The sequence below is a fragment of the Silurus aristotelis genome, assembly GCF_946808225.1.
Source record: "Silurus aristotelis genome assembly, chromosome: 12".
NCBI classification, from domain to species: domain Eukaryota; kingdom Metazoa; phylum Chordata; class Actinopteri; order Siluriformes; family Siluridae; genus Silurus; species Silurus aristotelis.
This window is the reverse complement of record NC_139585.1, coordinates 17,207,993-17,222,139: the sequence shown is the minus strand read 5'-3', so window position 1 is coordinate 17,222,139 and position 14,147 is coordinate 17,207,993. Positions and strand designations below refer to the sequence as shown.

General features: G+C 34.6%; 2 protein-coding genes across 4 annotated transcripts; both read left to right on the top strand.

The window, feature by feature from the left end:
* The first annotated feature begins 475 nt into the window (after positions 1–475).
* ttll6 (tubulin tyrosine ligase-like family, member 6) lies at positions 476–7,422 on the top strand. Of its 3 annotated transcripts, XM_083556081.1 has the most exons (16): positions 476–701; positions 1,558–1,687; positions 1,915–2,070; positions 2,274–2,311; positions 2,439–2,557; positions 2,636–2,766; positions 2,869–3,025; positions 3,125–3,268; positions 3,467–3,552; positions 3,706–3,931; positions 4,075–4,253; positions 4,410–4,598; positions 4,698–4,854; positions 5,191–5,400; positions 5,683–5,944; positions 6,238–7,422. In XM_083556081.1, exons 2-16 carry the CDS (start codon positions 1,650–1,652, stop codon positions 6,480–6,482), a joined length of 2,337 nt encoding a protein of 778 aa, XP_083412207.1. In that variant the 5' UTR covers positions 476–701; positions 1,558–1,649; the 3' UTR covers positions 6,483–7,422. The 3 variants fall into 3 exon arrangements, with proteins under 3 accessions (XP_083412207.1, XP_083412208.1, XP_083412209.1); XM_083556082.1 differs by lacking the exon at positions 1,558–1,687 and having other exon boundaries at positions 477–701; positions 6,235–7,422; XM_083556083.1 differs by lacking the exons at positions 476–701; positions 1,558–1,687 and having other exon boundaries at positions 1,978–2,070; positions 2,271–2,311; positions 6,235–7,422.
* Positions 7,423–10,149: 2,727 nt separating this feature from the next.
* Positions 10,150–12,325, top strand: hoxb8b (homeobox B8b). Its single transcript, XM_083557414.1, has 2 exons — positions 10,150–10,898; positions 11,150–12,325. Exons 1-2 carry the CDS (start codon positions 10,487–10,489, stop codon positions 11,440–11,442), a joined length of 705 nt encoding a protein of 234 aa, XP_083413540.1. The 5' UTR covers positions 10,150–10,486; the 3' UTR covers positions 11,443–12,325.
* Positions 12,326–14,147: the final 1,822 nt, after the last annotated feature.

Sequence of the window (14,147 nt, the reverse complement as noted above, 5' to 3'; positions counted from 1 at the left end):
TTCAAATTTATTGAGATGCACCTGTATTTTTTATTTTTATTTTTTTAACAAAAAAAAAAAAAAAGTTTATATATATATATATATATATATATATATATATATATATATATATATATATATATATATATATATATATATATATATACCTTTGTCACAAACTATGTACTTAAACAGGATAGTGATTGCAGGATTTATTTTGTCATTATTATGAATAAACTTCAATGAGTCGAATGGCAGGGGAAAAACGAGTCGGCTCATATAATCTGACTCAGTCAGCCGGAATTTATTCCCATCATTAGTTCGCCAACTGGAAAGATAGAGTGCTAGAGTGTTAGAATGTATGTTTATAATATTGATATTTAATCAGTTAATTAATCCGTCATTTTGAGCGCGATTTGTGACCCATCCAGTCAATCACATTCGGTCTCGGACATACTCAGAAATATTCACATTTTTTCATCTTCTCTCGTTATACTGTTTGTTAATGAAGTGTGTCAGGTTAGCAGCTAAACTTACCCTAACCCTAACCCTAACCCTAGCTGTTTAATAATACATTTAATACCGACATTCATTTGCTTTAGCTAATTCCAGGATACGCTGCTTACGCCGCGTGGCTACGTTGCCATAGCAACGGTGAATACACGACAGTGCGTGCTATCACGGTGCGGTGTTTCCTTATTATGTCTCCGAATGTGATAAAGGTAGGTTGGTTATGTATATTCTAATATATATATTTTTTTGTTTCTGTTCGTAATTTTTTTTACAATGACTTTATACACGTTATATATACACACGATAAAACAGGAACATATAATACATTATTGTTTGCCACATGGACTCTGTGAGTTATTTGTTGGAAGTGACTTTCAAAGGACAAAACTACTTGACTTTTAGTCACCAGGTGTTTACCTATTTAGTATACTGTTTAATATATTACCAGCTATATTACCAGATATGCACACTTCAGTATTTTAACTTTGTAAAAAAAATAAAATAATAATAATAATAATAATAATAATAATAATAATTGATATATCATGGATTCTCCCTATTTTCTACTTTGTCTAGGTGTTTGTTTTTTGTGTCCTTCCAGTCACGTAATCAAGGCTATTTTATTATAAGTTTTATTCTCGCACAACCAAAATGAAGTTGTTAATTTTTTTGGGTTTTACTTTTGAGACAGACATCTGGCTCAGTAAATGTCTTCCCAAGCAGATACAATGACAGCATAAGCTGATAAACCGAGTCAACAGAGGCTTGTCATTTTCCGACTGCCTGGAAGACCACTGTCTCCCTGTTCCCAAGCACTTAAGTGTGCAGTGTTTGATCGTATGTTTGATTAATTGAAATGTTTTAGTTATAGAATGTACAAGTACTAAACACCATGGGAATTATACTATTTACATCAGTATCAAAGGGCTTATTGCTAATAAGTTGCAATGTGGCTTTTCCTTTTTCTAATATATTGGTAATGTATTAGAGGGATCGGTATAGAAACAGGTTATACGTGCTTCAAATGAAGCAGGATATTCATCAGTAATATTACCCCTGTGTTAGGTCACATCCTTCAAGTGTCAAGGGCAGGGTTATCCAGATCACTGGATCGAAATACAGTTACCTAGCACCCAGGCCACCCACAGCTTGCTGGGATGTCCCTCTACAAACATTGTAACTGTAGTCAACTCAGGTCAAGATTACTGTGCTTGTTCATGTGCACCCTATTTTCTTTTGTTCATGATCACACTTGTATGACTGTAACTTGTGAAAAAAGAAAAAGATGTAACATGTAACAATATTTTAATTTCTTAGTCAAAGATAAGATGAACTTGTTTATCATTGAGCACCTTAATCTTTATAAGAGTCTAAATAATTTTTTTTTTTTACACTTTTTCTATTTTGCTTTTGGTCTCTAAGTATGGGCTCTGCTTTTGAGGCATCAGAAGCCAAGGACTCTTTTCAATTTGAGCCCAAAGCAGAGCAGAAGGAAGAGAGCTGTGGTGCTGACGTTCAAGTTGGAACCAGTACCGCAACCCTTGCTGTAAGCAAAAAGAAGAGGAAAAAAAAGAAGAGGTCAGTTGTTTACATTACTGTAGGCTATTTTTTTTTTCAAAGTTGCTGTGTTAAAGTGTACACCATGTACAACCATGAGAAACAGAACAATCATAGGTATGAAAAACCATAGCATATCCTTGTCACTTTAATATAGAGTAGTTATTTTTACCTAAAAAGTGCACAGGTCTGTCCTTTTGCCTGTCTCCTTTTTTTTCCAGATGATTGTGGATCAATCTCACTAACTGTAAATATGAGAGTGGTAAGTTTCACTTTAGATGTAGGAGAAAAATATACATTCATATATATTGTTCTCAGATTTTGCCAACAGCTGCTATAATGATAATGATAATTTAAATTGGGTGGCTGCTCTTTCTTATTACACTTAGTGCGTCGTGCTGCCTGCAGATATGGTCTGCGAGAGGCTGGCGAAGGAGAAGACTGGACTTTATATTGGACTGATTTATCTGTGTCTTTGGATAGAGTCATGGAAATAAAGCGATATCAGGTAATTACACTTAGATTTTGTCTTCTGAATGTCTTACTGGTTTTACTTTACTTATATTACTAATACTTTATTATACAGAAAATCAACCATTTTCCTGGAATGAGTGAGATATGTAGGAAAGACTTCCTGGCAAGAAACCTGAACCGTATGTTGAAGCTCTTTCCGAAGGACTATAACATCTTTCCCCGCACTTGGTGTCTTCCTGCAGAGTAAGTGTTTTGCTTACACTGTTACTTCCCTATCCATAACATCAGGGAACATTATTTTAGCATCTTAACAGCGCTTTATCATGTTTTACCTATATGTTTCAGTTACAGTGATTTCCAAGCCTACACAAGAACCAAAAAGTCTAAAACCTATATTTGCAAACCAGAGTCAGGTTGCCAAGGCCGTGGTATTTATCTCACCAAGTCCAGCAAAGACATTCGACCAGGTGAACACATGATTTGTCAGGTGTATATTTCCAAGGTACAACATGCATTCCAGGCCACATTTTTTATGCATTTGTCATTCTGTGAATATCCGTTTGAATCAAAGAGCCATTTTGTTTGACCTTTCATTCCACAGCCATTATTAATTGATGGATTCAAGTTTGACTTGCGCATTTATGTGCTGGTGACTAGCTGTGAACCGCTCCGGATCTTTGTGTACAATGAGGGACTGGCTCGTTTCTGCACAAACCAATACAGTGAGCCCACCAGTAACACCATGGTAAAAAACCACTGAGATTTCCCTGTGTATTTTCGAATAGATTGATCAAATTTATGATCATATTAAAAATTTAATTTTTATTAGATTTTATTTAAAATAATTAACTAATCACTAATATTAAGCATCAGGTATACCATAATTTTCAGCATAAATTGCTTAAGAAAGTTGCTCTCGGTCACTCGACTTTTGTTTTTAAAGGATGATTTTTGCATGCACCTGACCAACTATGCCATCAACAAGCACAGTGAATATTTTGTCCATGATGATGACAGGGGAAGCAAGAGGTTGTACTTTTTTTCATAATAAATATTTGCATTTACATATACTTAAAAATTCTATGTGCATTGTTTGTGTATTTCTATGTGTATTCTGTCAAAATCTCACAATTTCCACATTTGTTTATTTATTTTTTAATAAAAATTATAATTCTCTCATAGAAAGCTTTCTGTCTTCAACACGTATCTGGAGTCTATGGGTTATGATGCAAAGAAGGTGTGGGCAAATATTGATGATGTGATCATTAAAACCCTCATCTCAGCCCATTCCATTCTGAAGCACAACTATCACGCCTGCTTCCCGAGTCATACATCAAACAATGCTTGTTTTGAGATCCTGGGTTTTGATGTGCTGCTGGACCACAGGCTCAAGCCCTGGCTACTGGAGGTGGGGTTTCTATTGAATTCTATTTAACAGACATAATAAATAGAAATAATTTTAGCTGGCTCTGCCATAGTGCTATATTGTCTAGTTCTGTGGGTTTTTGTGTTTGTATGCCTATATGCATAGAAAACCATGTGTCTGTATAGGTCAATCATTCTCCTAGTTTCACAACTGACTCTCAGTTGGACCATGAGGTAAAGGACAGTTTGCTCTATGACACTTTGGTGCTGATTAACCTCGGGGCATGTAATCGCAAGAAGATCACAGAAGAGGAGAAGCGTAGGGTCAATGAAAGACTACAACAGAAGCATTCAAGAGAGGCCAGGTACTTCAATATCAATTGGATACACTGCTTCTGTTACAGTAAACATCAATATCAGTACAGATGAGATTCAATATATTCCACAATGCTACTAAATGACATATGCTGCATTTAACATATATTTACTTAGTCTCTGTGAATATTTTGTTTTGTTATCAGGAATGAGGAATTTCGCCAGATGCAGGCGGCCAATATGGAGCAAATGCAGATATATGAAGCCAATCACCTTGGGGGATTCCGTCCAATCTACCCCACAGAAGGAACAGAGAAATATGAAAAATATTTTAAACAGAGCAGCTCTCTGTTCCAGGACACAGCAGCCTCTAGAGCAAGAGAGGAGTGTTCTAGGTCTATCATCTGTTTACACAAGGAATCAAGGATTATTTAAATTAGGAGTATAACATGAAATTACCATGTTAACTTACATGTGTATGTGTGTTTATCTAGGCAGCAGTTGCAGAAGCTGCGTATGATTCAGGAGAAGGATGATCAGAAGCGTAAAGGAAATTACAAACATCTACAAGGAGAATCTGCAGGAGAAAGACCAAAACCACGCAAAGTGCAATCTCCCTGTGCACACTTATTACCAGGCTCTGAACAAGATGTAAGTCATTTTTTCATGCCTTTGTCTTATTTGTATAGAAAACTTTATTTAGTGTACTGTAGCCCTAGTAAAGTTAGTTCTTTTCTGGAGATTACATTATTTCATGGTATTTTTCATTTTATTCTACTAAATCCGACATTGTATTGTTACACTAATCTGCCACTAGAGGGGGCGAACATGTTACCTTAGATGAGTGTCCCAATGAAGCAATGAATAAAAATGAATGAAATTGTTTTTGTTATTTGAATGTTTTTTTTTTCCCCATTGCTTAAAACTAAAAAAATAAGTTTTATTTTAATCACAATTTAATGTCAATTCCTGAATTTTTTTTTATAGCCACAGCCCATGCCACCTCTTCCAATTTCATCAGAAAAGACATCCTTGTGTTTGGACACATCAAAAGAAGAGAAAGGGGAGGAAGTGGAACGAGTTAATGCACTCATCCAACGAAAAAAAATGCTGCATGACTTGGGTGTGGTTGATAAGGTGTATCAGTTGCTACATGGTGCCCAGTCACAGTCTGATCCCAACAAGCAGCCACATGAGGTAAATGTTACACAACCCATATGACAATATAAAAAAAATAATCAGAAATGTAGAATTCTAAATGTCAGTGATTGTATTCTAAATAGAAATGATGCATGGACCAATCAACAACATTAATTTTTAGATATTCTTCTTCTTATTCTTCTTCTTCTTATTATTATTATTATTATTTAAGTTGAAGTTGTTGTTACTACCTTTAGTAGTAGGATTATGCATATTTTTCCTGTAGCTAAGCAAACATTATATGACTTTGTGAAATTGATGTGAATTCTATATATCCAGTTGGGATCTCTGACAGAGCTTTGGAGGCATAAACTACCCTGTACTCTGAGACAGCAAAGAGTTCCTCCTGGCCACAAGTCATGCCTGCAGTATTTGCACTCTTGCCACATGCAGCATTGCACACCACTGATTTTGCAAGATTGGAGACCTTCAAGGCTGGTGCTGAGCGAGCCAACGAGTTTCCAGCATATTGACATGGAAATGACAAGAGCATTAGATGTTGAGCAACAAGCACGTCCCGATCATCAGGTACCTTGGACAAGTAAGTAAACCAATTGACCTTTACGTCTGTTAGCAAGATTTTTATTTTGTTTTGCCACTGGTTGGAAATTCAGTTGAAATAAAAAGCATAAAGATTTGTATTTATTTTACTTTATGCTTATACAGACTTATTATTTTATTCTCTCTCTCTCTCTCTCTTTCTCTCTCTCTCTCTCTCTCTCTCTCTCTCTCTCTCTCTCTCTCTCTCTCTTCTCTCTCTCTCTCTCTCTCTCTCTCTCTCTCTCTCTCTCTCTCTCTCTCTCTCTCTCTCTCTCTCTTTTTCTCTGGCAGTAGTTACTAGCCCTCGTGCCAGGCATGGCAGTACGAAATCATGCTTTGTTGAGTCAGGGAACCGGGCTTCATTAAACACTATGCAACATCTGGTTTCAAGGAAACTGTATTACACTCCCATGTCCCCTGACTGTAAAGCCTTGCAAAATCTGTTTGTCGTTTCTACTTCAGCCCCTTTTGTCCCACGTCCAGGCCAACCTTACACTCTCCATAAAGGCCACTGCAAGAAATCGCCACACAGCCACTGATGTGGGACTCCTGCTACTACTCAAGAGCCCAGCCATAGGGTTCTCTCTGTACTGTATTTTAATTCCCAGTCAGGATGTAAATGAAATCATCTGAATGTGTTTCAATATATATGGAAGTCTGTGAAATTCTTTGTTCAGTATTAATGTCTTGTGTACTTGTATAAGATGGTCTGTGAATGCCTTATAACCAGTATCAGATAGAATGGTTACAAATGGCTTTTTATATATATATATATATATATATTTATTTTAATAGACTATAAATAATTTATAGGTGAGCCATCATAATATTCAGAGCTAGAAATAAAAGAAAAATATTTAAATCATAATTATTTAAACTTAAAACTTTAATTAATGCAATATCTGAATGGATGTGTAGGTACTCTGATACTCTGAGGTGCTTATTTATTTTTTGTTCTAAATGTCAGCTATCAAATAAGTTTAAGCAGTGACACTGCGTAATCGGGTACTTTAAAGCAGAAGTAATCATCATGTTTTGTTTCACCTTTCAGTGAATGCGTTTGTCTTTGTTTTTGTTTTTTTTGTTTTTTCACAATCCCACATTAAAAATCACCAATATGAGATTAAATCTTTCTATTAGAAAATGATTATTCTAGCCACAAAACAACAACAGCCACAAACATTTAATAATATGTTTTAAAACATTTATTTAGGAAAGCAACAACTTGAAATTTATTATTAATATATATTTTTAATGTTTTTACTTTTTTTGGTATTGTATTATCCCAATTTATAAAACAGAAACAACTATCTAGCTCATTTTCGGTATTTTGATGCAGCACTATCAGCTTTCTTTCAGTGAAAACATTTTTGATTACATATTATCACTGTGATAAATATTGTTAATGTTAATAATTGTGTAATAAACTTAAACTTTATATATTTTCTGCCAAATTAGTGGGCCAAATTTACAGTTACTGCTGTATTGTTGATTCTTAGCTAATGATAAAAGTTTCTGCTTTCTTTCTATTACATAAATAAACCTATTTCTCCTCGAGGTTGTAGTGTGCCTGATTTATTTTTAAGTTTTAGAAGCTAAAATGAAAATTAGAACCATTGCCATTAGAACACGGAGATGAACTAAAATTTTAAAAAATCATTGCAGATGTTTGTGAGCTGTAATTTCTTGGCCTTTTTCATACACCCATGTTAGTTCACCTTTTGCTTAACCATACCGGAAGCAGGATTAGATGAGTCTACACTAAGCGTTGGTAATGAAACCACTCCTCGTTGGGTTAATTCCTATTTCATTTATAAATGCTTTGAAGCACTAGGCACGTTTTTTTTAATTTGGTAAAAATGAAAATCATTTTATAGTGCACCCACAGTGCACGGAAGTACACACCCGTAAAATCATCCCAAAAGCCCACTGTAAAAACAAGAGTGTCTGGCTTCAAATTTGTTTTAGATTTCCCCGTGGTGCCATGAACAGATCATTTAGTACTAGTCTTCATGTGTCTCTGATAAGCTTGTAGACTGCTTGGGGCTTTTTATCATCTTTTTAAATTGCGATTGTCTGACTAAATTTGACAGGATGATGTCGGCTACTGAAATAAACGCATATCAAGTAATTGTGGTTAACGAAATAAATTGAGCAACAACCTTAATAATAATAATAATAATAATAATAATAATAATAATAATAATAATAATAATAATAATAATATTAATAATAATAATAATAATAATAATAGTAATATCGAAATTATGCGATTAGTCTGAGTTTATTTATATTTTTGGAAATCCATGTTTTGTCTCAATCAAATAATAATAAAATCTACACACATAAAACTGTTAACCAAGCAAATAATTTTTGTTTTCTGTTTAGCTGTAAGTTAGCTTATTCGTAGCAAATAGATGTAAAAAAAAAAAATGAATATATAAGAAATAAGTCATATGTAGGGTATTATATTTTTAATTATTGTTTTGAAACATTTGGATAATATACTGAAAGCAAATCACAAGTGAAAAAAGTGAAAAAAATCATAGTAAAAGTGGTGTTTTAAAGGTGCAGTTACTCTTGAATGTTTTAAGTTCAATCTGAAATCAACAGTTAATTCAAGATTTACGATTAATCAACAATGATGATAATTAAGAATTATATTGCTAATAATTATACTAATAATAATAATGAAAATTAGATCTTAAATTCAGTGCGCTCACTATGATCCATAACAACTGTTTTATTTATTTATTTATTTATTTATTTTTAACGACGAAATGCTAAATTATGTAACATGAAATGAACAAAATTATGTTTATTCTTTCTCATTGTCATACAGTAGAATACATTATGGAAATGTGTTTAGGGAAAACATCAGGCTTGATCTAAAAATGGCGTGTACCATTCTAGCAAAGTAAATACATTTAAAACTGTATTTTTATTGACTATTCACATCACGTTTCACCAAAACTCGGGCCGCCACGCTGGTTGGGGAGAAATTTAAACTTCACCTCAGCAATATCCTGGAACCTCTATAGATGATACAACTGGACAAACAAAAACAAACAAACAAACAAACAGACAAACAAACCAACACACAGTTGCTAGTAAAAGCACTTCTTTGGCAACCTCTCACAAATGTTAAATATAGGAAAATGCAATAAACCTTACAATAAATTACAAATTGAAACAAAATGTATTATTCGTTCTCATGATAAATTATTTTGTTGTCATGGATTTCTTGTTAGTTTTCACCACAGCATTAAAGCACCACAGCATTCTCCTGTTCCTCACTGCATTTCTTGCTAGTTAGTTTTTTACTAACTATAGCTTCGATCTATGAAACTGCCATCTTTCTCAATTATAACCGTTTTTTTTATATAGTCTGTGGCAAAACATAGAGTGTGGTAAAATTGCATCATCCGTATAGTGAGTTGGTTGTGTATTTCCATTCCGCCTACTGGATGCAATACCTCTTTCGATCGCATAGCGGCAGCGTTGATCTAAATTCATGTTCAGAAATGAAACGTTTGTCGGATAAAATGTAGACAGGTTGATAGTGATGATTTGAAGATAGCAAATGAACATTAGATATGTCCTCAATTTCCTCTATGTTAGTATACGCAACAACAACAACAACAACAACAACAACAACAACAACAACAACAACAACAACAACAACAACAACAACAAAACAGATTTTAAATAGTCTTATGAATGAATTCCAATTGGGACTATATTTTATGATGTTACACTGTGATTTTGTCCCAGTTACGTTCTTTACCAAACCGCAGAAATAAGTATTAACTGAGCAAACAAGATAATTTGGATACAAAAAAAAAAGAACCGTCATTTCATCGTCAACATCGTCATAAACGGTTGGGTTAAACTGATTTTAATGGTTTCTTGGTGGAACCTGACTTGGTTGAAATTGGAATGATCATTTTCCAAAACACCTCTGAAAGATCCGAAAGCCATGCCATGTCACGACTCTATGCGTTACTAAGGAGTACATTTGCAGCTGACCAGTCAAATGCATATAGTAGCATAGTTATGGTCTAACAACGGTTTTGTGGTTACAGTATATGTGTCGTATGAGCTCTCACCACTAAAATCGCTTTCCAGCAGTGTCATACCTCCCGCTACCTCCCCTGTACCCACACATCACCAACTCCTTGCTCGCTTTCCCATTTTCACCCTGTTCACTCTGCAATCACCAGCGCGCGCCGTCGTCTTTTTGGAAATGACGGGGCCAAAAAAAAAAGGAGTCAGTAATACTGCAAACGCAGAACTGTTCTGCACAGCTCAACAGGAGGAACGAAAACCATTATTTTATGAAACCTCGCCACTAAAAAATGCTATTTGATTACACTCGCGGGGAAATTTGTTCAGAAGCCTGAAGCTGCACGTGAATATATACGAAACCGTGCCCGATAATTGCGCGTTCCCGTAGCCCGTGCGACTTTAGCCGCTCCTAGAACGGGGCTGATGTAATTGAATGTTTTCATCGAGTTTTTTCTAAAGACAGGGTTTTAAGAAAATGAGTTCATATTTCGTTAATTCACTCTTTAGCAAATTTAAAGGGAGCGACACCATCCGTCCAAACTACTACGAGTGTTCTGGGTACACGCAGGAGCTTGCGGGCAGACCGTCAGTGCTGTACGGACACAGCACAGGATCAACATTTCAACACACATCCCAGCTTCCGGAGTTTTATCACCACGGAGCCTCGACGTTCTCCCACGCACCGTACCAACACAGCCAGTTCCACGGGGATTCCGCCGCGAACCTTCTCGCTCAGGATGCCTTACAGAGACAGACTTTCTTCGGCACGCAAGATGCGGATTTAGCGCAGTTTGGAGACTACAGTGTAAAAGCAAGCTACATTAGTGAGGACTTGGAGAGCGCAGAAACGTCCCCAACGCAGCTTTTCCCCTGGATGCGACCACAAGGTGAGCAGATACCCCTGGAAAACCCCTTTTCTCTTTTGATGACACGTTAGAACAGTTGTAGGCCTGCTTATTACCCCCAATTAGAGCTTTTATGACAGGAGAATGAGGCTTTAAACCCCCATCTGGACAGATCGTCAGCTTTTGTTACGCAGAGCAAAGAAATCAGAAATGAGCACGTTTTGAGACATTTGAGAATATTTCAGTTCTTCTCCTACGGCCTACATCGTGTTTCTCTTTTCTTTCCTCCACAGCCACCGGCCGAAGGCGGGGAAGGCAGACGTACAGTCGCTACCAGACTCTCGAGCTGGAGAAGGAGTTTCTGTTTAATCCGTACCTGAACCGCAAGCGGCGCGTGGAGGTTTCGCGAGCGCTCTGTCTGACCGAGCGCCAGGTGAAGATCTGGTTTCAGAACCGGCGCATGAAATGGAAGAAGGAGAACAACAAGGACAAGTTCCCGAGCAGCAGGGCTGAACAAGAGCAGATCGAGAAGCAGAGACGCGAATGCGTCGATTCAGGGAAACCTACGCCAGGAGAGGAGGACTAAGAGGACACGGAACTCAGTAAATTGCAGAACAAGCGAAGCCGTGCTCCCATTAGCGTCGAAACATTTTCTGTAGTCCGCTAAAAAGAGAAATCACGTGATGTAAGCACTTGATCTCTAATTAAGAGATCTACCTTGTTTTGTCTAACAAAACAAGGTATTTCTCCTTTCATTGCCACTGGGAGTGTAATACTACTACTACTAATAATAATCATAATCATAAGAATAAGAATAATAAGAATACAGTGACACTCTTTTTGTTGTTAATAATAAATTCACATAAGTGTAAATATTTGCCAATGAATTTCATTCATTGTAACTCCCGGCATTTTACCTCAGAAATGCCAAGCGTTCATAGTTGGCAGCTGTACAGTGTGTATGTGTGTGTGTGTGTGTGTGTGTGTGTGTGTGTGTGTGTGTGTGTGTGTGTGTGTGTGTGTGTGTGTGTGATATTGGGGAAGTAAGCCCACATCCCAGTTCTGTCTATTATGTAGATTATGAAAGATTGTTTAAGAGCTGATGCCTTTTTACCTACTGCATGACGTTTCATTTAAATTACCGTAAGATTTTATTTACAACACTTGTAGTTATTTTATTGAATATAATCAGGGAGTAAATAGGCGCATTTACTGTAGTAGTATAGGCTACATAATATGCACTTGTGATGGCTGATTGATTAGAATAGTAATTTTTCAGGCTTATCTAATGTCATAAACACTACCTATAAGTATTTTAGTTCATATTATTACAAGGCAATTTTAATGCGCGACTTACTGTAAAATACCATACTCTGTTGAATATAGTCCTACATAGGATGAGGATATTTGATTGTTTTGAATGTTATTGTTATTTTAATTGTTTGTGGTTGGAGGTGTATGTGGAAAAAGTACAATAAAGATTCCATTTTGTTCATTGTTATTATTTTTGTCATTGCTAGCTCTTTCCCGGAAGCACATAACTTCAATATTTACAGTTGAATTGATCTTTTACTTTTAACTTACAACTTCAGAGTTATTATTTAGACCTGCAATTGAGTTTATTGGTTCACCTGTAAGACTTCTCATCATAAAAATGTGAATTTATTAAAAGTGAAAGTGGTGAAAATGCAAACTATAAATCTTAATAATAGACCTGCCATTATGAATAATTATGTTTTATGCTATTTTTAATTAGTATAAATAGATCCACTATTACAATTCCAACTACACTTTTACACTTTTTTTAACATTACATTTATCTTCAAAACACTGCAAATCCCCTTAGCCAGAGCGACTAACAAGTGCCTTTAGATTCTCATATATCTATCATGAAAGTATACGTTGGTGAGTGTCTAAAAATACTCGTTAATTTTACTCTATTTTTATTGTCGTTAAACACAAGAGCTTCGAATAGACTATGAGGAATGTTTAACCTTCCTTAAGTTTAAGGCCCAAATGTCTAAGGAAACTGTCGTTTTAAACATTGGAGTAGTCTAAACTTTGAGACATTAAACACAAAATCTATTCACTTAGAAGCAGAAGTTTAAAAGAACATCACCCCTTACGAAAAGCATCATGTAGCAGAGTTCAAATTAGCAAATTAGCAAAGTTCTTAACAGCTATATTTTTTTCAGCATGTACTTACTTTGTAATATGTAAATATGTTTATTGAACAATGTCAGTAACGGCAACAGATATCACCACCTCATCAATGACTAAAACTATGAAGCTGTTTTATAGAAATGTTGGTTTATTGTTTGTAAAAAAAAAAGAAGAAAAATTCGATTTAGATGTAATTCTATAAAATTTATTAGTGTTAACCTCTAAACTATATAACGTGCTTTCTTGACTGCAATTCTAGAATGTAACAAAAACTGTATTGTGATATTGCTACACGAATAGAAATGTAAAATAAATAATACACTTTTAAATAGATCTTAAAAAATAAAATATATATGTGCATATATATATATATATATATATATATATATATATATATATATATATATATATATATATATATATATATACAATTTATTTATTTATTAATCTGCATATATATATGCATATAAATATAAAATCATTATTTTACAAAAACTCTCGTCCCAAAGCCTTTATATTGTATTTATATATTCGAAATATAGTATCTAACCATTTCTTATTGTGATACAACAAAAACGTGTAAAAAAAAAAAAGTCTGTACACTTATAAAATGTAATTGAGTTAAGTAAAAAAAAAATTTCAATATTTTTTTTTACATTGTAAAAACACAGTGTACAAAAAAAAAAATTTTTGAACGTGGATTTTATTTGGATAATATATATATTATATATATATATTGTTTACCAACCCAAAATGAAATGTTCAAAATGTTAAAATCGAAATGGTAATCATCGAAATGTTACATTTCTGTTAACTAAAAACAAAACTAAAATAAGTTTTTTTTAAGTCATAAGATATCTGAAGTCTGTTTTCAAATCTGCACTTAGCCTTCCACATTCTCAGAGATGTGTTCGAATTAATATATAGAAATCAACCAAATACACATTTGTTAAAGTGGAATTGCATTTAATGTAGGGTTTTTGGAAATGAAGTGATGTACAGTTAATTTGCAATGCACAAAAGCTTTTATTACTACAGCTATTATACTGCAACCGCTTTCAAATATTTATAAAAAAATACAATGTTCATTAATAAGTTACTCATCTGCCTTATTTTTTTAGCCAATTG

What these genes read in the sequence shown, in the direction of transcription:
- ttll6 (XM_083556081.1), top strand. Translation starts at nt 1,650, where the DNA reads ATGTCCCTCTACAAACATTGTAACTGTAGTCAACTCAG. An exon ending in AGCCCACCAGTAACACCATG is followed by an intron (nt 3,269 to 3,466) that starts GTAAAAAACCAC and finishes TTGTTTTTAAAG; the next exon opens with GATGATTTTTGCATGCACCT. An exon ending in TCATCAGGTACCTTGGACAA is followed by an intron (nt 5,945 to 6,237) that starts GTAAGTAAACCA and finishes CTCTGGCAGTAG; the next exon opens with TTACTAGCCCTCGTGCCAGG.
- hoxb8b (XM_083557414.1), top strand. Translation starts at nt 10,487, where the DNA reads ATGAGTTCATATTTCGTTAATTCACTCTTTAGCAAATTTAAAGGGAGC. An exon ending in CCCCTGGATGCGACCACAAG is followed by an intron (nt 10,899 to 11,149) that starts GTGAGCAGATAC and finishes TTTCCTCCACAG; the next exon opens with CCACCGGCCGAAGGCGGGGA.